This window comes from Pristis pectinata, chromosome 7 (genome assembly GCF_009764475.1).
Source record: "Pristis pectinata isolate sPriPec2 chromosome 7, sPriPec2.1.pri, whole genome shotgun sequence".
In the NCBI taxonomy this organism is placed as follows: Eukaryota; Metazoa; Chordata; class Chondrichthyes; order Rhinopristiformes; family Pristidae; genus Pristis; species Pristis pectinata.
Window position 1 is genome coordinate 32,693,026 of NC_067411.1, and position 23,991 is coordinate 32,717,016.

General features: G+C 38.7%; 1 protein-coding gene across 3 annotated transcripts in view; it reads left to right on the plus strand.

Annotated features, from left to right (window-relative positions):
* Nucleotides 1-23,991, plus strand: part of LOC127572583 (lysine-specific demethylase 4C-like) — a 276,139-nt gene that overhangs the window by 244,307 nt on the left and 7,841 nt on the right. For 2 of the 3 annotated variants that reach the window (XM_052020000.1, XM_052020001.1), the window contains exon 20: nucleotides 11,971-12,090. In XM_052020000.1, the coding sequence (XP_051875960.1) occupies nucleotides 11,971-12,090 (120 nt within the window). Of the gene's footprint in view, nucleotides 1-11,970; nucleotides 12,091-23,571; nucleotides 23,713-23,991 lie in introns of all 3 variants that reach the window. The other variant, XR_007956643.1, reaches the window with a different exon arrangement.

Sequence of the window (23,991 nt, forward strand, 5' to 3'; positions counted from 1 at the left end):
TTCTTTGGCCTGAGTTGCTTTTGCAGATCTCCAGAGCTGTTTGATCCAAGGTTCTGTAGACTTTGCCTACAAATTGTTGCATAGGTAGTTAGGTACATCTCTAATTGTTTGCATCAGAAATTGGTAATAGAATCAGTGGGCAAAGCTAAGATGTGCTTAATTTAATGGTTGCAAGATCTGCAATAATGTGATCATTTATTGCCATCTGAAATTGAGGAGAAACTTATGTTTGCCCAAGGTAAAACTTATTTTAAAAGTAGTAAAATTTTCTGCAGTAATACCCGTTTCTGCTTTACACAGCCCATCTGCTGCTGAACCTCTCAAACTGGCTTTTGTTCCCTCCAGATTTGACTTTTCCAAGATTTTATTCTGATCTGTTTTCTCCTAAGAAGCAAACTATGCTGACCTCATCCTAATTCACATCTATTTCTAATCACTCATTGCTCCACAATATAATGCGGGTGCTGCTGTTGGTAAAGGTAGGCTGCAAACAGCATCTTCAGACTTACTTGTCAGAAGTGAATTGATTTCTCAGTACCTCTGAACATGAAACAGCCATGTTTTATGAATCTCTATCCTAAGAAATGATTTGTTGAGAGTTCAACTAAAAAATGCCTTGTGTGATGTTTGGAAATTATATCATATTGAGCACTTCGCCAGTTTATCTTTCAGAGCTTTGGCTCTTGATGTGCTGAGAAAAAGTTGGAAAAGTGTTTTTGACCAAACAGGAGAAACTATTTTCCAATGTTGTTTTCACTCATGAAATATAAATGAAGGCAAGCCTTGCTACCTTTGTTTTAAAATAAATGCGGAATGGAGTACACCAGAATGAATTAAAAGAATTGAAATGCATTCTCAAAAAATTTAAAACTGCTAACTATACATCTTGTCTAAACCCAAAGCCCTTTGAGGAAACAAATGCATAGTCACATGAAAAATTCTGCAGTATTTTCCAAGTTTAATTGTGTTAGGCATAAGGTAAGTTTAAAGTGAAAATAATAGAATTACTAAAAGAAAGGATGAGAGGGAAATAAAATTAATAAAAATAGTGCTTAACATGTTTTAGTTCCTCCTCATTTTCATGCGCTTATTCATAGCAATTAATATTAATATATTAATGTTATGGTTGTTAAATAGATTTATTACTCACTTTAAATTTATTTTGTGCCAATTTTGCAGTCAAAAATGCCTAAGCTATAAAGAATCTAATTCCCTTGGACTGATTTTCAATGTGAATCTGATGTGAGGAAGACTTTAAAACCAAAGGAGCTTTCATGTCAATCTATTTAAAGAGTGGACTTACAAACTCTATTTTACAAACTCTTCTTCATCATCCAATACTGAGCAGTAGAGACTTTGCAAATTACTAACCTTCGTAAGTTAAACAAAATAAAAGTACTTAGATTTTGTGCTTTAGTAATAACAACAGCAAATGCTGGAGATACTCAGCAGACCAGGCAGCATCTATGCAAACAGAACCAGAGTTGATCATGATGGTTGAAATGTTAATTCCTTTCATCTGTCCACAGATGCTGAATGACATGCTGAGTTTTTCCAGCATATTCTGTTGTTAGTTCAGATTTACAGCATCTGCAATTTTCATTTTTGCTTTTCAAACTTGGTTTTAATAACTCCATGATTCTCAAAAAAGTGATTTAGGCATTTAGAATTCAATGAAAATATCTGTCTAACCTGATTTTGCAATTTGCTAAAACACAATATTTTATTAATACATTTTTTGCCAAAATAAATATAACAATTGGATAAAGATTTTTAGTTTCAGAATTGATAGCCAAGTGTTTAGAACTTAAGCAAATTAATTTCAACTAGCATGCAGATATTACCATTATGATTCAGTTTCTTTTAAACCATATGCCTGCATGAATTTCATGATCAAGTCAACTTTAAAGTACAATTGGGAAAACAAAGCAGCTAGCATCAACACATTCTGAACTTGTGCTTCTCTACAGGGATTTTGAACAGGTGTTTTATCCCATTTCACATTTTCTATGACTAAGACCTCTTATAAATAGAGAGATGCTTCCATGCTTTATTAGCTTCCAAAACATAAAGGAAATTTTATTTCCTTGTATTCCTACATTGGCATGAGATGAGGGTTGCTTTTCAAAAATGCATTGCAGTGTTGCAGATGGTGCAGTTGTTTCACTGTTTCCTGGGATATGCTGGTTGTTAGGTTAATTTGCTGCTGTAAATTGCCCTCAGTGTAGGTGGGTGTTAGGAAATTGGTATGAGTGTACATCTGTAGAGAATGAGTTATAGAGAAATAGATGGGGGAATGAGATTGATGGGATTGCTCGAGACTCAGCATAGACCTGATGGGCCAAATGACCTCCTCCTACATCATAAGTAAATACGAGAAATGCACTGATGTGATATAGTGTTGCAAATCTCTAACCTTCTCATGGATTCTCCCAGAAGCAATGTCTAAAAGCCAGTACCCTGTTGCCAGAAACTCAAATGAAAATTTTAAGGGGCAATAAAAGCTTCAAGCATTATTTTGGAAATTTTATAAGAACATAGAATTTCCAGCACGGGATCAGGCCCTTCAGCCCACAATCTCTTTGCTGACCATGATGCCAAATTAAACTAATACCATCTGCCTGCATTTGATCCCTATCCCTCCATTCCTTGTCTGTTCATGTGCCTGTTTAAATGTCTTTTAAACATTGCTATTTTATCTGCTTCCACCACTTCCCCTGGCTGAGCATTCCAGGCACCTACCACTCTCTGTGTAAAAATAAAAAAAACGCCTTTAAATCTCCTTTAAACGTTCACCCTCTCCCCTTAAACCTGTGCCCTCTAGTATTTAGTATTTCCACCTGGGAAAAAGGCTCCTGACTTTTTCTATCTCCCACAGTGTTAGATATTTCTATCAGGTTGCCTCTTAGCCTCGAGTGCTCCAGAGAAAACAATCAAGTTTGCACTCCTTTTATAAAGATATGAGGCATTGAGAAACATGCCGTTTGAATTATAATTGACTATCAGCTATCTGGGTAGTGAAGCTGCCATTCACTTTCAAATTGGTGGAGGAAGCCTCTTTGTTATGAAGGTGGATATTTTGGTCATCAAATGGGAATAGTGTAGGAACATGGTGATGAAGATCATCCAAAGGCCATTTGATCAAACCTCCATATCCAACAAGAACGATTAACTATTTGCACCTTTCTAACTTCACCTGAATTTGCTCTAGCTTCATCTCATCTACCATTGAATCCCTCAGCAGCACCTGACTTTTCTTCTTGTCTTGGCTATCCCAGTGAGTTCCTGACTAACCACACCTTTGTTCCCTCTGCAGACTTGCAGTTATATAACATCATTTTGCCTGTGTCAAAATTCATATTCATTCTTGTTTGCCCATCACCCTGCTCTGTTTTGGCTCCTAGTTAAGCAACGCTTTGATTTAAAAAAGACACTTGTTTTCAAAGCCACTCCGGCCACGTAATTCTCCAAGATATCTACATTTCTCCACATTTGATCTCTTGGCAATACCCAGATTTAGTCATCACCATTGGCTGCCATGCCTTCAGTAGCCAACACACACAGCTACAGAACTTTTCCCTTAAAGTTTCCTCCTCTCTGCCTTGCTTTCCTCCTTTAAACCACTCTTTAAAACGTACCTTTTTGTCCACGTCTTTGCATATCTTCTCTAATATCATCTCATGTAGCTCAGTGCAATATTTTGTTTGATAACACTCCAATAATGCACTACAGAGATTTTAATATGCTAAAAGTGCCATTTCAATACACGTTGTTGTTGCTGTTGCCAGCCCAAATGTGATTTCGTTCCCACAAGCAGGGTGCGTATTAAATACCGTCTTCACAGTTTCACCAACTTCCTAACGACTAATTTAAAAAAAATGTTTTACTGATGTTAATATTTGCACAAAGCTGATGCCATCAATGTTGTGTGAAATCTGAATTTGTGGAAAAGTCTGTTTAATGATGTAAGTTAATTTGCATAAGCAAATTGTGTTCACTTAGAGTATTGTGGCCATATGTTCTATCCAATATAATGAATGTACCATCAAATCTGAAAGTAGATTAGTTGCTGAATTGTTCAACATAATATGCAAGCATTTTACCCAGCGGTAATTGAACTTCTCTGGATCATACTCTTGAACATTCCTCTATTAGCAGAGCAGCAAAAACAATGTGAATAGAATGGAGAGAGATTTCGAGGTTATGAAAATAATATCTTCTGTAGTTCATTACTATACACCAATCACTATTGTAGTTGAAAAGCTTTCTATATGCTGAACAAAGCAAATGGCGAGATAAGCATCAAGAGGAGGGAGAAGGGGGAAGAAATATTGTTTCAGTAACATGAGAAAGTTGTGTATTTAAAACTGCAGTCCTTTCTGATGTTTCTAAAATCTCTCCAAATGAAATGACCCAGAATTTGATTATATTTGGCCTGCTTACCAAAGATGATGTAATACTAAGCACGACAGATTAATTCTCTGATTTCCTCTATATCAGTCACCATTTCTTTAACCAGTAACATTGTCTTTATTAGATGAAGACAGAGTGAAGCAATAATAGTGTTGCTGTATGAGGATAATTTGATATGATGTTAAAATGCAAAATGGTTACTATAATGCACCACGTTTTAACATCTTGAGAATTCTAGTTTCTGAAACTAGCAAAGATGAATCTGTGCTTAGTAACTAGCAAGGCAGGTAATTGCTAAATCAAATAAGAATGGCTACATGATCACGAGATGGTGTGATCACATGAAACTAGCTTTTGCTCTATCTCCAGAATTTGGATTGGAGTGGAAAAATGTTTTGATATTTACATAGATTTCATCATTTAATTCCATCAAGACTTCAAACATAGATTTTCACTTTGCTGCCGCAAATGTGTACAGTTATTTGCATTATGTAAGCAAGTTATTTGTGTGAAAGGAATAGAGAAGTGGGATGTTTAAAGCACATCCAGGAGAACTTTTTGAGCCAGTGCATTGTTAGAACTACTGGATCTAATCGTGGGAAATATCACCAGGCAGATGGTCAAAGTTTCCATGGGAATGCATTTTAGAGATAGAGGCCATAACTCTAGGTTTCACTGTAGTTATGGAAAGGGATAAGGATGCTCTGGAAATTAAGGTGCTGAATTGGGGGAAGGCTGACTTCAACATCATAAGACAGGACCTGGCAAAGGTAGACTAGGAGCAGCCATTTGTACATCCAACAAGTGGGAGATATTCAAAAGTGAAATAATGAGTGTTCCCAGAAGGGTGAAAGATAAGAACAACATGTCCAAGAAACCCTGGATATCAAAGAATATTAAAGGCTGGATAAGTGAAAAAAGATGCTCATGGGTAGATATAGGGAATATAGGGAAAGCCTTCAGGAATATAGAAAGTGTAAGGTGTTTGTTAAAAAGGCATTAGAAGAGCAAAGTGGGGGGGGGGCACAAAACATCACTGGCAGACAAGAAGGAGGAAGATCTCAAAGCATCTTAATAAGTATATAAAGGGCAAGAGGGTAAGCAGGAAAAGAGTTGGGACCATTAGGGACTAGAATGGTAATCTGTGCATGAAGCCAGAGGACGTAGATGAGGTCTTAAATGAATACCTCTAGATTCACAATGTAGAAGAGCATTGTAGTTGAAGAATTCAGCAAGCGGGATGGTGAATTTTCAACCATGTTACCATCAAAAAGGAGGAGCTATTAGATGTCTTGGGAACTAAAAGGTGGATAAATCTCCCATGTGGGAGGGAAGGGTTAGGTAGATCTTAGAGCAGGATATAATGTCGGCACAACATTGTGGGCCGAAGGGCCAGCACTGTGCTGTAGTGTTCTATGTTCTATGCCTGATGAAATGCTTTCCATAGCAACCTGCGATACAAGGGAGGAGAGTGCTGGGAGATTTTTATATCTTCATTGGCCTCAGGTGAGGTGCCAGGTGACTGCAGGGCAGCAAACGTAACTATATTCAAGGAGGGATAAGCCAAGTAATTACAGGTCTGTGGGTCTAACATGAGTGGTGGGGAAGTTATTGGAAAAAATTCTGAGGAACAGGATTAATGCACTTGGAAGTGCAGGGATTAATCAAAGTTTGTCAGCATGGTTTTGTTTGGGCGACATCCTGACCAAATTGAACTTTTCAAAGAGGTAACAAAATGTATTGATGAAAGCAGTGTGATGGTTGCAGTCTGCATGGACTTTAATGAGGTCTTTGGCAAGGTCTCCCTCCCATGGAGACTGGCCCAAAAGGTTGGAGTCATGGGATCCAGGGTAATTCAGCAAATCAGACTCAAAATTGGCTTAGAAATAGAAGACAGAGGGTGATGGTGGTGGATTATTTATGTGATTGGAAGCCTGGAACCAGGAGTATATCACGGGTTGGTGCTGGGACTCTTGCTGTTTGTTATATGCATTGATGATACAGATGTAATGATATAGGCTATCATGAACAAATTTGTAGGTGACTCAAAAACCTGTTGTGTTATTGATAGTGAGGAGGGTAGTCAGCTTGATATTGATCAGTTGATCTGATAGCCAGAGCAATGTCAGATGGAATTTAATCCTGATAAGTGCAAGGTGATGCACTTTGGGAGGATCAGTAAGGGTAGGATATAGACCGTGAATGGTAGGGCCCTAGGGAGTATTAAGGAACAGAGGGACCTTGAAACGCAAGTGCAAGGTTTCTTGAAGGTGGCAGCAAAGGTGGATAAGGTGGTGAAGGAGACATACAAGATACTTGCCTGCGTTAGTTGGGATATAGAATGGGGAGCAGGGAGGTTGTGGTACAACTTTATAAACCATTCGTTAGCCAACAGCTGGAATATATATACAGTTCTGATTGCCACACTACAGGAAGGACATGATTGCACTGGAGAGGGTGCTGAGAAAATTCACCAGGATGTTGCCTAGGATGGAAGATTTCAGTTATGAGGAGGGGAGATAAATGTATACAAAATTATGGGGAGCATAGAAAGGGCAGGATACTTTTCCCCAGAGCAGAGGTATCTAAAGTTAGAGGGCATAGGTTTAGGGTAAGTAGAAAGTGGTTTTGAGGGCATCTGAGGAATAACTTCTTCACCCAGAAGGTGATTGGAATGTGGAACACATTTCTTGAGTGGATGATGAAGGCAGGTACTCTCACAAAATTTAATAATATCTAGATAACATTTAAATCAGCAAGGAATATACTAAGTGTTGGTAAATAGGATTAATATAGATGGCTGCCTTGGACACCAATGGGCCAAAGAGTCTGTTTCCATGCTGTATGGCTCTAGGACTCTATATTTTGACATTGAATTTACTATTGTAACCAATACTTCCAGATTCAGACTCCACTGGTCAGATAAAGGGTCATGACATGAAATGTAAACTGTCCATTTCCATCCATAGATGCTGCCTGACCTGCTGAGTTCCTCCAGCATCTTGTGTGTTGCTCCACTGCCATTAATCTGATTAGTTAACTAAACAGGCAACCCACAGATGCTTTGCCTGTTCACACAGGTTCCAGCTGCCTACAGATATATCTTCCATTGATGGTAACCTGCTATGCAGTAGCTCATGAAAATTGAACAGCCAAGGGCAAGTGTACAACCTGTAAATTATGCCTCTATGAAAACAAAATGTTCAATATCATTGATAAATTTCTGCTGTTAAATGTTGATTTATTTGTAAAAATGTTTGTTGCCTTGCAGGTTTGCACTAGAACTATAAGTGATTATTTTTTCCTTTGTTGGGTTGCTTAACACTGAACCATGTTGGGGGTTTTCCACTGCCCCCATTGCCTCCCCAAAAATCTAAACAGGCCCATAGTGTCTTTCTTGATTTAGCACCTCTGAACACTTTGCTGGGGTGCATAGGTTTCTCATTGGCTGTCCGGAGTGATCCTAAGACAGCCATTGGTAAATTTTTTCAACAAATTCTTTTTCTTCCTTAGATCCAGTATGTTAAGTGTTGAATACAATTTGAAGGATTTACTCTGACAAATAGTTTAGCTTGAGTTCTTCTTCTTGTTAAACAATTCCCTCATTTAGACGCAGGATATGGAAAGTGGTAGAAGCATCCCAGGGGAGCCTGACTCATAAAGGGAAGTTAGACAAATGACTCCTTGATTGCTAACTTCCTCCTGGCACTCCACCACCAAAGGATTAACAGAGATTCTTATTTCCTGAAATAGTTTCTGCCTGAATATGATGGATACACATTTTGCAAACAAATTTATCAGCTGAAACCTGCACAATCCATGTAACTGAACTGAGCATTTATCTGCAGTCACTACCAATGTTCCCAGCTTTTTTCAATGAAACCTCCACTTGTCCATGCTCGATAAAGTGTATGGCCCCTCCACAACCCATCTAAATCCATAAATGACTCTTGATGTCATGAGTGCCTCCTTTTAAGGAATTGGGCCTGTGCCAGGATTCCTGGGAATTACTGGGATATGTTTAGCCAGGGCAGCTAGCATTCAGAGTATACGTTTATTTATTTTTGCTTTTTTTGTTATCTTCAGCCTCTCCCCAAGGGGTTGTGCATCCTAGAACTTTAGGTCTGCACTTCAAGCTAAATCTAACTCTGAGATATGACAGAAATTGAAAGGTGCTTGTGTTCAGAGGTACCTGGATGTCCTTGTGCACAAATCATGGAAAGTTAATATATGGGTTCGGCAAGCCAATTAGGAGAGTAATTAGTTTATTACTGTCACATGTACTGAGATAGAGTGAAAAGCTTTTGTTTTCATTGCAACCAGACATCATTCTTTAGATAAGTACATCAAGGTAGTACAAAAGAAAAACAAAACAATGCAGAGTATAGTTTTACAGTTACAGAGAAAGTACAGTGCAGATATACAAACAAAGTGCAAGGACTACAACAAGGTAGAATGAGAGACTAAGAGTTCACCTTTATCATATAAGAGGTCAGTTTCAAGACTCTTAACAGCAAGATAAAAGCTGACCTTGAGCCTGGTGGTACGTGTTCTCAAGCTTTTGTATCTTCTGCCACATGGGAGGGGGAAGAAGAGAGAATGACCGGGGTGGGAGGGGTCCATGATTATGTTGGCTGCTTTCCTGAGGCAGTGGGAAGTGTAGACGGAGTCAGTGGAGGAGAGACTGGTTTTTGTTATGGACAAAACTCTGTTCAGAACTCTCTGCAATTTCTTGTGGTCTTGGGCAGAGCAGTTGCCATACCAAGCTGTGATGTTTCGGATAGGATGCTTTCTTTGGTGCATCTGTAAAAAGTGGTGAGAGTCATCAGGGACATGCTGAATTTCCTTAGCCTTCTGAAGAGAAGAGATACTGGTGTGCTTTCTTGATCATAGCGTCCACATGGCTGGACCAGGACAAATTATTGGTGATATCTACACCTAGGAACTTGAAGCTCTCAACTATCTCCAACTCAGCACCATTGATACAGACAGGGGTGTGTTCTCTGCTCCGCTTCCTTAAGCCAGTGACTAGTTCTTTTGTTTTGCTGACGTTGAGGGAGAGGTTGTCATCTTGACTCCATGCCACTGGGCTCTCTATCTCCGTCCTGTAGTCAGTGTGTGGACAGTATGTTGGTCTTTATCTCAAGGGGATTGGAGTACAAGAGTGGAAATGTCTTGATCCAATATATAATATTCTGGTGAGATGACATCTGGAATATTGTGTACTGGTCTGGTCTCCCGAAGGAAATACATATTTATGTTAGGGGGAGTGCAGTGATGGTTCACCAGATTGCTTCCAGGGATGGCGGATTAATCATATGAGTGCATAAGCAGACGTTGTCTACTCTCTTGAATTTAGAAGAATGAGTGGTGACGGGGTAGATGCAGATGTTGCTCCTGACTGGGGAGTCTAGAATCAGTTAGTCTCAAAATAAGAAGTTGGACATTCAGGGTGGGGTTAAGAAGAAATTCTTCATCAAAAGGGTGGCTAATCTTTGAATTCCCAAGACAGTTGTGGAAGCTCAATGGCTGAGTATACTCGAGAGAGATCAATAGATTTTTAGATATTAAAGTAATCAAAGGATATGGGGATAGTTCAGGAAGGTGGTGCTAATCTTATTGAATGCCAGAGAGTGTCGTGATGGGCCGAATGGCCAAGTCCTGCTATTTCTTATGGCCAGGCACCTCCCCACTTTGTTATCTGCTTTAATCTTAAATTGCCTTCAGCAGATTCAGTTGTTGCACCTGTCACAAGCATTCCACCTATTAGCTGAAGAACATTCAAAATAAATTGTTTACACAAGATAAGATTTCTTTATTAGTCACATGTACATTGAAACACATAGTGAAATGCATCTTTGCGTGGAATGTTCTGGGGCAGCCCATGAGTGTCACCATGATTCCGGCACCTCCTAGCATGCCCACAACTTCCTAACCCGTACGTCTTTGGAATGTGGGAGGAAACCGGAGCACCCAGAGGAAACCCACGCAGACACGGGGATAACGTACAAACTCGTTACAGACAGCGGTTGGAACTGAACCCAGGTCGCTGGCTCTGTAATAGCATCATGCTAACCACTACGCTACCGTGCCTGCCCACAGTTACAAAGAATACTTTTCTTTGCACTGTACTAAGTTGTTGGAGGTACATAAGTATGCAGAGGAAAATATTTTTGTGTTATTGTGTCTTCTAATATAAAATATTCCTGCATCCATCTGATGAGAAATCATAACCAGCTAATACATTGCAAAAATTGTGTCTTTCATGACCGATAATCTGTTCTTCAACCTCTTAGTTCTAAACCATCTCCACCTCCCTGCCATGTAAGGGCTGTTCAGGGGGAGAGGGCACAATTAGTACCTCGTGTTTTGCAATGAAGAAAGTCTAGATGTTTGGAGAATTATCTTTCATTCATTGTATTTCCTCTTGTGAAAGCTGCTTCAGAATAAATCCCAGATCATTGGAGCATAAAAGCCTTGTTGAGGGCTGGTAACATGGACTGGGTTAATCTTATGGCTCATCCTCCAAAGATATGCACAGGCATCCTCTGAATCCCTAGAAAAAGGTTCATATCATGTTTTTCTATAATGTGAAGATGTGTGATCTGTGCATTATTTACTTTGTTTCACACAAATTCTGTGAGAGTGAGTTTTATTCTGTGTATCAACATTTTGGGTAATGATTTGTGAGTTCTGTAAGGGTGAATTTCTATAACCCAAATGGCTGTAACACGGGAGCTACCTGTAATTGGTTTCAGCAAGTGAAACCATTGGGACAAGTCCATAGTTTGTAATATTCTGGTTAGATACATAAATGTGACTCTCTGCCGTGCAGCATTAGTATCACCTTTGATCTTATGTCATCAAGAACGATGCCCATATTGCAATCCCCTGTGTTGACCCGAAGGACAGCTACCTTAGAACCACAGGAAATGTTGATTGCTGTGAGTTTTCATAACAAAGAACCATATTTAGATATTAGCTAAAAGCAAAATACTAAATATGCTGTAAATAAAATACAGTAGAATTTGTTGGAAATATTAAGCAAATCATACAACATCTATGAAGATGATGCAATGATGCTATTTCCAACACTTCCTGCTTTTTTTTTTAATGCATATAGCATCTGAATGAGATGACTGACCTTTTACAAAGATGCAGTCAGACACTGTACTTCCCATTTCTTCATCTGAAGATTTTATGTAGCTTTAATCGTTGGATTATTTCATTTGCCTCAATGTTTTTAAGTGTCTGCCTGAGGACGTTCTAAGGGCTTGAATGAAAGTGAGGCTGGGACAGAGAAAAACTGGTAGCATGAGACGCTGCAATAATAGCAGAATCCTTATTTTCTTCAAAGGAACAAGAGAAGTTTCTGTGTATGCAGATGTTGAACAATCAAAGTGCTTTTTTTTGGCAAATAATCCATTATTTCCAAATCTTAGTCATGCCCCTTTCATTTCTGTCTCTTAAATTTTACTTTAATACTGTGAAACAATATTAAGAGTGGCATGTTTATCACAACAAAAAACATGTTCTTTTTCTTCTCATCTTTTGTAGAGCAAAAATTGCTTGGAGCTTGGTCCTCCAGCAGAGGGAGAAGTTGTCCAGGTGAGATGGACTGATGGGCTGCTCTACGGTGCTAAATTCGTAGGATCAAACATCATTTACATGTACCAGGTAAGAGATGCTTGGCATAGTTCAAGTCATAACAGATACTTGTTAACACCTTAATGAGCAGGCTTATGGGAATTTAGAAGTTTCTTCTGTTACTTTGTTCTATCCAGGACAAAGTTAACAGAACAAATGTGCACACCATAATTCTTTATTGAATAGCTTAATGTCCTTGTAAAATTTGTTTTAATTTACAAGTACCATTTAAATTGATTAATTATAAATATATTAATTATGAAAAGGTTCATATATATTTGAGAGTTAAAGCAGAAAAATCAGAAAATGCTGGAAGCACACAAGTCAGGCAGCATCTATGGAAAGAGAAAAATAGTTAATGTTTCAGGTTGAAGATCCTTTATCAGAACTGAGAAAATGATAAAACAAGTTAGTTTTAAGTTTTGGAGAGTTAGGGAAGGGTGAATGGGAGGGGAATATTTCTAATAGGGTGAGTCTAGGATTGCTGAGGTGATTCTACTTTTATTGACCAGTTTGACTAATAGAATAATGAGGGCATTTAGAGAGAGACAACAAACAAAGGGACAAGTGAAACCTCTTGCAGGTCTGAACTGAAACCAAAAGAGAATACTGAAAATGACCAGTAGATCAGTAAGTATCTGCAGAGAAGGGAAAAAAAACTGAACAGATACTGCAATTAGCAAATTTTACAGTAGAGCTTGTAATTTATTGTACAAACAAAAATAGCAATTTAACTGAAATTGTGGAATTTGATTTTGAATCCTGAAGGCAGCAACATGCTCACATGGGGAATGTTATAGGAAGCCACAGAGAGAAATATCTGGGTGGGATGAAGAATTAAAGTGACAGGCAAATGGAAGCTCAGAGTCATCCCTATGGACTGAATGGAGGTCCCTCCCCATAGAGTTCAACCAGTTTGTGCTTGGTTACTCCAGTGTAGAGGAGACCACATCGTGAAAACAAAATGCATACACGATGTTGGAAGAAGTGCAAGTGAATCACTGCTTCACTGTTTGTGTTCCTGAATGGTACGATAGAGCAGGTGTTGTATTTCCTGCAGTTGCATTAGAAAGTGCCATGTGAAGGGGAGTGATTGGTGGAAATGGAAAAGTGAACCAGGGAGTGATAAAAGCAATAATCCCTTTTGAAATCCTGAGAAGGAAGATGGGGGAGGAGATGATATACTTGGACCTAATTGGTCCATTCAGGTGAAGCGATTCACTGGTGGTACTTCCAAGCGAGAGTATTGCATTTGCTGCTAACAATGTGGTCTCCCCTACACAGGAGAAGCCAAAAGCAGATTGGGTGACCGCTTTGCAGAGCAACTGCATTCATTCGACAAGGTGACCCTGAGCTTCCAGTTAACTGTCACTGCCCATTCCCACTCTGACCTGTCTGTCGGTGGCCTCCTGCATTGCTCCATCAAGGCCCAATGTAAGCATGAGGAACAGCACCTCATCTTCTGTCTGGGCATGTTGCAGCTTTCAGAATTGAATGCTGACATCAATGATTTCAGATAATTTGATTATTTCTGATGGTATGAGATTGGCTAGTTCTGCTGTAATGTTGTTCACTTGTAATATTAGCTCAGTTTTTTTTCTTGTTCCACAGACAGTACCCACATCAGTTGGGCATTTCCAGGAATTCTTTTGTGTTCAGGTCTTGGCAACAGCTGTGACCTACATCTCACAGCTTTTACATGTCCCTTCATTTGATTCCTCTCTCTCTAAATGCCCTCGTTAATTATCAACCTGACAGCTCCATAAACAGCAGAATTGACTCCACAACCTATACCACACCTTAAGAGAGATATTCACTTTGTCCTATCCACCCCTTCCCCAGCCTCTCTGCAACGTAAAGCTATATTTTTTCTTTCCCACTTCTGATGAGGGTCTTGGACCTGAAATGTCAACTCTCTTTCTCTTTCCACAGACGCTTGCTCATCTGCTGAGTGTTTCCAGCATTTTCTGATTTTAGTTCAGATTTCCAGCACCTGCAGTCTTTTGATTTTTCTAGACCAGGATGATACTGGATCATGATCAAGAAGGGTGTGGGGATAATGGTAAGAGGTGATAAAGGGGGAAACATCAGCAGGAGAAAGGTAGGCACTTACTAGGATGTAGGAGACTGCCATTTGGCCCATCTGTCCATGCCAGCTTCCAGCAAAGCAATCCCGTGAGTCCTGTTCCCTTACTTCCCTATACTCCTGCAACCTTCTATCCCTTTTGATTCTTTGTCACTTAATTATACAAAGGGGAAATTTATCATATCCAATTAACGTGTCTTTTGGATGTCGGGAGAACCCACATGGCCACAGGGAGAACCTGTAAACTCCGCAAATACAGCTCCAGGATCAAACTGGCTGCTTGGAACTGTGAGGCATCAGCACTAACTGCTGTTCCCCCATGCCACCCAGGCAGAGAGGAGTACATGAGGAACATTAAGCAAACTAATGTCTCTGCCTGTGAAATCCTGTAATGGTAGAAAGGTGCTGATGGTACAAATGTTATCAATCATGGATTGAAAGCATCAGTTAACAGTGAAGTCACAATGTCCTTTACAACTGGTTTATTATTGACATCACTATTATTTTGCATGCAAATGAAGTAGTAAAATTGTACAAAGGATGGTGTCAGACATCAATGAAATAATGTTCACTTGATTTCTTGACCTTACTTTTCTTTGAATAGTGTAATAGGATCAAGTCCAATTTGAGCTATCAGATGACTCTGGTCTAAAGTCTCTCTAAAGTAGAGCACCAACGATACAGAATAATACTAATAATGCACAGAAGTGTCAACTTAGATTAGGTGTTAAAGTCTGGACTGTACTTGACCAATTGATCTTGTGACTCTGAAACAAATGTGTAATCACTGATTAGAGACTGGGTAGCTTTTATGTGAAGGAATTACATTCTGAGGTGTTGTGCACCTGATTGTTTTGAATCTGAAGTAAACTGTCACTGACGATAAAGTTGTTTCCCAAAACTTCTCTGGACGACGAGGGCAGCACAGTGGTGCAGTAGTTAGTGCTGTCACCGAACAGTTCCAGCAACCCTGGTCTAATCCTGATATCAGATGTTGTTTGTATGGAGTTTGCATGTTCTACCTGTGACCATTTGCGTTTTCCCCCAGGTTGTCATTTTCCTCCTCAATCTCAAAGATGTGCTGATAGGTTAATTGACCACTGTAAATTGCCCCTAGTATAGGTGGTGGCAGGTGAACCAGGGGAATTGTTGGGCATGTGAGAGGGGAGAGGTCACAGGGAAATAAGTGGAGACTGGGACTGATGTCAATGTCTGAGTGCAAACTTGCCTCACGTGCCTGATTGCTTTGTAAAGGGCTGTATCATAAGATATTTTGCATTTACATCTGGAAATTCATGTAAGGATTCCCTGAAATGGCATTGAATTGCATCATCTGATACCATCAAACTATATGATGATTCAGAAAATAAAATCTTTCCCTCCTCTATTTACAAAAAAAAAGCTCCTTGTTTATTCAATTCAATGTATACATTGACTTTCAAGGCCTGAACACAATGCGTATGTTAGATTTTAAAGTTACATAGCATTCATTTAATGCTGTAAATTCAATTAGTTACTTTTAACAGGATTTTGCACAGTTAACTTGGCATAGAATTGGTATTGTGGTAATACATTGTAACAACCCACTTGGCATTTTACCATATAACTAGATGTCACAAGAGACTAACATATGTAAGTCACATCTTCAATCTTTTGGGCTCTCTCTAGCTTTGAATCTTGCTGAGGATTGAAAATGCAGTTTAATTTGATTCTTTTCTGTTAACATGTAGCATTAGCTCAAGCTTTTAGTTTTTGCATTTATTTCTGAAAATACATCTTCTGTAATGTAATGGTTTCTGGTAGGTGAGAATAAGCTCGCAGTTTGCTTTTTATTAGAGAAGAACCCCATGCCCACCCAACAAGCAGTGAGTCACATCCTGCCACTTCAGGAGGCAATGCTTTGCTAGACTAAAACTCTGTATAACTAAGGACCCTTTTTTCCCTTATGAAATATTCTTCATTGAATGTTTCCCTCACTATCATGCTTACAGGTCGATCAATTTTCTTCTTCTAAACATTCTTGACTGTTAGGACTACCTGTCCCTTTATGATGAAATGTAAAGATGAATTTTAATTGAATACTTTCTGATTTGTTTTCTTTAGAGCTTAGATTTTTTTTAGAAAATTACAAAATCAATGCAGGTAAATATTTTTAAATGGTAAAACAAGCGAATGTTGGTAAGAAAAAATATTTGAAAACAGCAAGTTAAAATAATATTTGTAAAACAAACTGAGTAAATGAGATTTTTTGACAAAGGGGATAGGCTAGTTTTATGAGTCAACTTACAGGTCAAAGACATGATATGAAGTCTTTTAAAAGCTGTGTCGTATTTAGCTCAAATTTTGATTTCATCATTGGGAATAAGAACCATGTTTCATTAAGTCAAATATGAATTTATTACTGGCATATTGACTTGTATTTTCATCCAACTTTAAGGCTCCTTAGATAATTTATCTTGCATGAATTAAGATCCAAAGGGAATCATTAGAATGACTTATAATTAGAAATAGGTATAGCTTTGGTGTGAGATCAAAAATCTAAAACAGGAACCCATTCTAACTGAACGTCCTGTATCTGGTGTTAACAAAAGTGGGCATTGCAATCTGTTCTCAGGAGGGGTTTTCATAGAATCTGTCTTGGAAATCTGCAGCTCAGGAAGAGAAGATTCAGCCCAAAAATGGACAATTTAGGTTCCTAGCTAGGAGACACAAGAGGCTGCAGATGCGGGAATCTAAACCAACAAACAATCTGCTGGAAGAACTCAGGCCTGTTGCAGGATTTCAACCTAAAATTTTGTCAATTCCTTTCCTCCCATAGATGCTGCTCGACCCGCTGAGTTCCTCCAGCAGATCATTTGTTGCTTTAGGCTCCTAGCTGTTGGTCCATAGCCTTGTTGGCATTGACTCTTCAAGTACTTATTCAAGCATACTGTCTCTGTCATTTCAGACAGTGAATCGCACCTGTTGAATGTAATTTTTTTTTCAACTCCCCTCTATAGCACTGTCAATTAACATTAAATCTATGACCCACTGCTTATAGAGATGTACAGCACGTAAACAGGCCCTTTGGCCTACCCACCTGACTTCAGTGTACCTCTAGATCCCCAATCTCTTCCCATAATCCTTTATTTACTCCCAAATCCGGGCTATTGACTGCCCAACCCTCCTTACTGTGAATTTATGCAAGATTAAGTCTCCAAGAAACCATAAGGTTGGATGAAAATACAAGTCTATATGCCAGTAATAAATTAATGTTTAACTTAATGAAACATGGTTCTTGGGATCCAAACATCTTCTGGAGCATTTTCTGCCTTATAGGCCTGTTAAGAGGAAGTGAGTCCTTAAGTGATAACTGGGTCCAAGTCACTCATCACTTTGTACGCTTTAATTAATCCATCTTCCAGTCTCCTTTGTTTGAAAAATGGAGGCCCCAGCATGGCCAGACTTTCCTTCTCCAGTCCTGCCAATAGCCCATGAATCTCATCTGCATCTTTTCTAATGCTGTCATATCCTTCCTGTAATGTAGTGACAAGCACTGCACACAGTTCTCTAACTGTGACCTTAGTCATACTCTTAAAGAGTCATACAGCACAGAAACAGGCCCTCTGTGCACCCTTATTTCTCTAATCTCTTCCCATAATCCTTTATTCACTCTCAAATCTGGGCCATTTGACTATCCAGCCCTCTAAATTATTCTGGACCCTACCTGGTATGTCCATCTCCAACTTGCAGTGTCTAAGAGGGACTGAGTGTGGGCTGTCAGGCCATCAGTCAAGTTAGCATATGGTCTGGGAATGTCTTCAAAACACCATGACGGACATGGAACCGAGCTCAGTACCTGGTGTTTTTTTAAGTAGCTTCATTGATGCATCTGTACTGCGAATTCAGTCCTCCTTGTTATACCTTGGGTTGAGGAACTTCTCTCTAAATGCAACTTCAGAGATCTAGCAGTGTTTAGCATTATGTTAGCTAAGGTAAGAATGACAGGTCATTTATTTTTGCTTCCTAGAGAGGCTGGCTCTGATAAGGGAGTGGGTGGTTGGAGGGATGATTATAGCACGTGCAATTTTGTTCATACCTTAAATTGAAAAAATAATAGTAAATAACCAATTTATTCTCCAGCTGTGTACCATTGTCAAACTACAAGGAAAATACTAATTTTCAAATAATGAGTCAAAAATATTTGTTTGATGTTCCTTCCATATAACTGTCCAGACTCTGACCACTACTCTGCTGGACTACAAGACACTGTCTTGTAATTCATTATTAATCACAAGGAAGATTCCTTGGTATGGCTACTTAACTAACAGGTTATAGATTTAATATCCTTATGTTGTGCCTGGTCATTATTTGCTAATGATTTTCCTTTAAAGAACAGTAACCTAAATGGGAAAAGATGTATGTGCTATATAAATCTGGTTACATTTTCAATAAGTGTGGTATAATCAGTTTCTCTTCTAAATTAACTGCACAGCACACAAATGTTCGTTTGACAAAGAGGTGTACAATCTTCAACTAAACATTTGTTAAGAATTGTATTTGCATATCAGTTTGTAATAACATACAACTTGTACATCCGAAAGTCCATTTGTGTATTTCTGGATGCAGGATTCATTGTGATATTACTACAATTGAAGCTTTTGATTGTGTATTGGAGTATTTTGTGTTGCTATGGTACTGCTGGGATGTGGGTTCAGTCCATTGTACTGCCGAGCTCCTGTTGTAAGTCGGTGAGTGTACCAAGTGTGGAGCTGTTGGAGTTTGAGGGAGTCATTGCTAGATCAAAAGCTAACACTAAAGAAAACTACATTACTCCAAAAGTGTTGCATTTTCTTACACTACTGTACATTTTACAAACAATGTATTAGGTAGTTATATCAATATAATAGACAAAACTCATTCAATAGCATCAGATGAACACCAAGACTAATTCCTCACCATTTCGATCTTTGTTAGATCTACATTTACACACTTGTATTATATTGACAGTCTTAGAATATTTTCTCTCTGTCTCTTTCAACAGAAATTATGCCAACTAAAGCAAAATATTTGCATGTTGTGGAAATTGAGTTTAATCAAAATGGGGTGCAACAGAAGTTTACGTTTTAAAGAATAGCTTGTAATTTTTTCTGGTATTTAGCAGAGTTAATTGTATTTTGCTGATCAGAAAACATGTAGAAGCCATTTTGGAGGTCATCATTGAGCAATCATAAATTATTTTTCAAATGATTTGTTCACTAAATTACATTACCAAAGGACTGTCACCTTGAAGGGTATCTGGGAAATGGTTATGTGGAATTTGTTTTTTTAGGTGTTTTTAAAAAATGATTTTCATTGGTATACACTACAGATTGTTGTGTGATATTTGCTAATGAATACATTAGTGCATTTTGATTCCCAACGAAGGTGTACATTGCTGAGCAGTTTACTATCAAGTTAATTCAGCCGCATCAATAATGAAGTATTTTAGTTTTTCTGTATTTCATTTTAAGGATTAATTCTGACATTGATAATCAAGAAATCTGTAAAAACATGTGCCACACAAAAGATCATAAAAACTAAAATCAAAATACAAGGTCAGTGACTCACTTCTGAGCAAATTTATTTAAACAAAGGAATGTGTTACTTTTTTTGCTGCAGTTTTTCCATAAAGTTAGTTAATCCTTTTAGTTTATAAAGACAAGTAGAAAATGTTCTTTTCCAAAATGGAAAACAATTAGCTTCACCGAAATGGAAAATTGTGCTTGGAGTCTTGCTTGAAGCATATATTAATTTTGTTTTTTGACTTGTGGAATGGGGGGATGAGTAGTAAAGAAGAAATGTAAATTACAGAATGCGAATTATCCTTTGTTCCTCCAGAAACTATCAACTTTTATTTGGTTGAATAACCAATATTGCTTTGCATTAATTTGAATGATGTTCATTTACATAAAAATACAGAAGCTCTGCTAGATACTACCAAGGTCCACATAATAAATAAAGGCTGCAGTATGTAAATATTTGCACCATGTTAAAATTGGACATAATTCCTCTTGTCAGCAATGTTGGAGTTTCTATTAGGTTATATAGGAAAGTGATAAGAATGTTCACAATAACCAGTAAAGCCATTTTAATTTTTTAACTTTAATTAGCACAGTGGTTGTATCCTATGGTTATCAATATCTTAAAGATATGCATACATAGATTCCTCTTCACAGCATTATAGATGTCCCAAAAATACTATTCCATTTTATTCAGCTGTTTTGTTTTGTTCAATTTCGATAACCAGTATGACTCTTTGCAGTTTTTGTACTGATGGAAGTAAAGGATGTATGAAATATAAATAATTAATCCAATGGACATTATCACAAATTATCCTCTTTTATTGGCTGTCAGTTGCTAATTTCATGCTACTCTCAAATGTTAGCTGCAGTGAAAAGGTTCAAATAAATTTGGATTTTATATATTTTTGTAAAATGATAATATTAGGTACATTGTGATTTTAATGCACATTTAAAATAGAGAGGTATTGATTAAACAGGTTCACCAATTGACTGTTTCCCTCATTTGTGCTTCTGTCACCGACAGACCAGCAAGTATAGTTGGTTGGCCCTCCATCGTTTTAGACTCCTCAAATTGTCGTCTGTGTTCTGTCAAAAGCCAAGTACTTTTCAGTTATCATCCTCTTCTCCCTTATCTACAATGTGTACAGGTCCCCTAATGTTTCCTACTTGAAGTTCTCATCCTTCGGGGTTTTACCCTTCCCCTTTATTTGTGATCTTCTTCACCCTTCTCTCTATCTCCATCTCTGTGGCTCTAGCCCCTGCCACTTTGTTTCACTATTGACTGCCATGCTATCAACCATAGAGACCTCAAATTCTGTTGTCTGCCTGAATGTCTCCACTTTCTTTCCATTATGCTCACCTCTTTGGTTAAAAGCACAGTAGAAAATGCGAATAATGCAACATAGAAGGTGGCTATTTGACATCATCTGCCAGTAATGATCCACTTCTTTCCCAGAGTCTACAAATTCCCTAAAGGTAATGAAGTTGCCTTTTGAAAATTACAATTGAATCTGCTTTCACAACCCTTTGAGTATTGCACCACAGTTTCTGTACATTTTTCTCTTGTGACTTCTAATTTAATCTGATCCTCCCCTTCATTGGTCTTTCTACCATTGCAAGCTAGCTTTAAGATATTTATTCTATAAAACCATCTCTGAGCTAATGAATGCAAACCCATCTTCTCTAAACTTTGCACACTTGCTAAAATCATGCGACAAAAAGTAAACATAACAATTTAGCTGAGGCTGAACTATTGTTTTATGAATGTTTACCATAACTTTGCACCTTGTGACTTTATTGGCAAGTCCAAGTATTCCTCAATTTCTGTCACTTTGAAAGGTCTGTGTATGTACATTCTAAGTTTCTCTTTTCCACTACCCATAAAAATTATATTACTTATTTTATATCAATACTCCAGTGAAAGAACATATTAAATTGAATCTGTTTTAAATCTAACCTACTGGCCTGTTACTGTCTTTCCCCTGTAATCAGATCCGGCCTCATAGCTAAGCAAATGGCAAAGTTAAATTCAGAAGATTACAGTAATAAAGAAACGCAGGACACAGGACTCCAACAGTGGTGGTGGATTGATAATATTCTCAAAAAAGTATCTGAACAACAGTATCTAGAACAGTTTTAATTTTGTGGTGTAACAAGCTTCTCATCTTTTTTCAGCCTAATCCTTTGTTTAAATAACGGGCTAAGTTATGCTTGATATAGTTTCATGGATGACGATTAGTATTCAACTGTTCCCATACAACAGATTTGTGGCCTTAAATGGACACATTGTGAGCTAAGTGTCAGACACTGCCACTTGTGTCTCTGCATTCTGCTGGTGGGGCCTGTTGTCAAAGGCTGCTGGGGAATGCAGCCATTGGATCTTGCTCCAGAACTATCTGGCACTGCATTAGATACTCTAGGATTTCACTTCAGATTATCAGCCTGAAGAATGGGATTTGTGTTAAGGTGTTTATAATTGACAATTTCATTAATTATTTATACAAGTTTTAATAGTTTTTAAATGTTTGAATATTGAAGACAGTTAAAATAAAATGCCTCACTTGCAAAATTCTTCAAGGGCTTAGGAAGTCAGAGGAAAGGAGCATGTTTCCCTTGACTGAAGAGTTTAGGATATAGAGACTACAGGGTATATCATAGAATCATAGAACAGTACAGCACAATACAGGCCTTTCGGCCCACAATGTTGTGTCGACCTTCAAACCTTGCCTAAGACTATCTAACCCCTTCCTCCCACATATCTCTCTATTTTAAATTCCTCCATATGCTTATCTAGCAATCTCTTGAATTTGACCAATGTACCTGCCTGCACCACTGCCCCAGGCAGCGCATTCCATGCCCCAACCACTCTCTGGGTAAAAAATCTTCCTCTGATATCTCCCTTGAACTTCCCACCCATTACTTTAAAGCCATGCCCTCTTGTATTGAGCATTGGTGTCCTGGGAAAGAGACATTGGCTGTCTACTCTATCTATTCCTCTTAATATTTTGTACACCTCTATCATGTCTCCTCTCATCCTCCTCCTCTCCAAAGAGTAAAGCCCTAGCTCCCTTAGTCTCTCCTCATAATGCATACTCTTTAAACCAGGCAGCATCCTGGTAAATCTCCTCTGGACCCTTTCCAGTGCTTCCACATCCTTCCTATAATGAGGTGACCAGAACTGGACACAGTACTCTAAGTGTGGTTAACCAGAGTTTTGTGGAGCTCATTACCTTGCGGCTCTTAAACTCGATCCCTCGACTTATGAATGCTAACATCCCATAAGCTTTCTTAACTACCCTATCCACCTGTGAGGCAACTTTCAGAGATCTGTGGATATGGACCCCCAGATCCCTCTGCTCCTCCACACTACCCAGAATCCTGCCATTAACTGTGTACTCTGCCTTGGTGTTTGTCCTTCCAAAGTGTACCACCTCACACTTCTCCGGATTGAACTCCATCTGCCATTTCAGCCCAGCTTTGCATCCTATCAATGTCCCTCTGCAATCTTCTACAATCCTCCACACTATCCACAACATCACCAACCTTTGTGTCGTCTGCAAACTTGCCAACCCACCCTTCTACCCCCTCATCCAAGTCATTAATAAAAAATCACAAAAAGTAGAGGTCCCAGAACCGATCCTTGTGGGTAAGCCATTTAAGATTAAGGTAAGGAGAAACGTGCATGCTGAGGGTGCTGAACCTTTTGGAGTACTCTAGTCCGGACATCTGTGGAAGCTCAACGTGTTTGTTCAAAACAGAGGTGGATAGATTTCTGGATAATGGCAATGGGGGGAAGATAGACATGGTCTTGACGAGTGACAGATGTAGCTCAAAGGTCAGTCCTCCCGACTTCTGCTCCTGTTTCCTATGTTATGTTCACAGGTTATAATGTGAAGCATTGTTGGGTGGAGCCTCAGCAGTATGCCACCTGAAGCCTACTTGTTGATGAGGCCTTGCTTTGAATTGCCAACTGCTTCCTGGGCATGGAGGGTCACTGAGACAGACACTCTCCATATGGCCCAGGTGAGTGTAAATGTGTGGGAACCATGAGTGTTGAGCTGGGTTCACCACGATTTGGCCTGACTGAATTACACAGCTGTGATTATGACATTTATCATCTACTTGTACATATTAGGATTTAATTAATGGAAGCATTTATTTCCAGCATTCAAAATATCAAGTAAATGTAGCCCAGAATTCAATTCAGGGAAAAGGAAAAGGGGTGGCGGGGGGGGGGGGGGGGGGGTGGATATAAGTGTATGCTGGAAATCTGAAAAATGATTTATCTTAATTAAAGGTCCA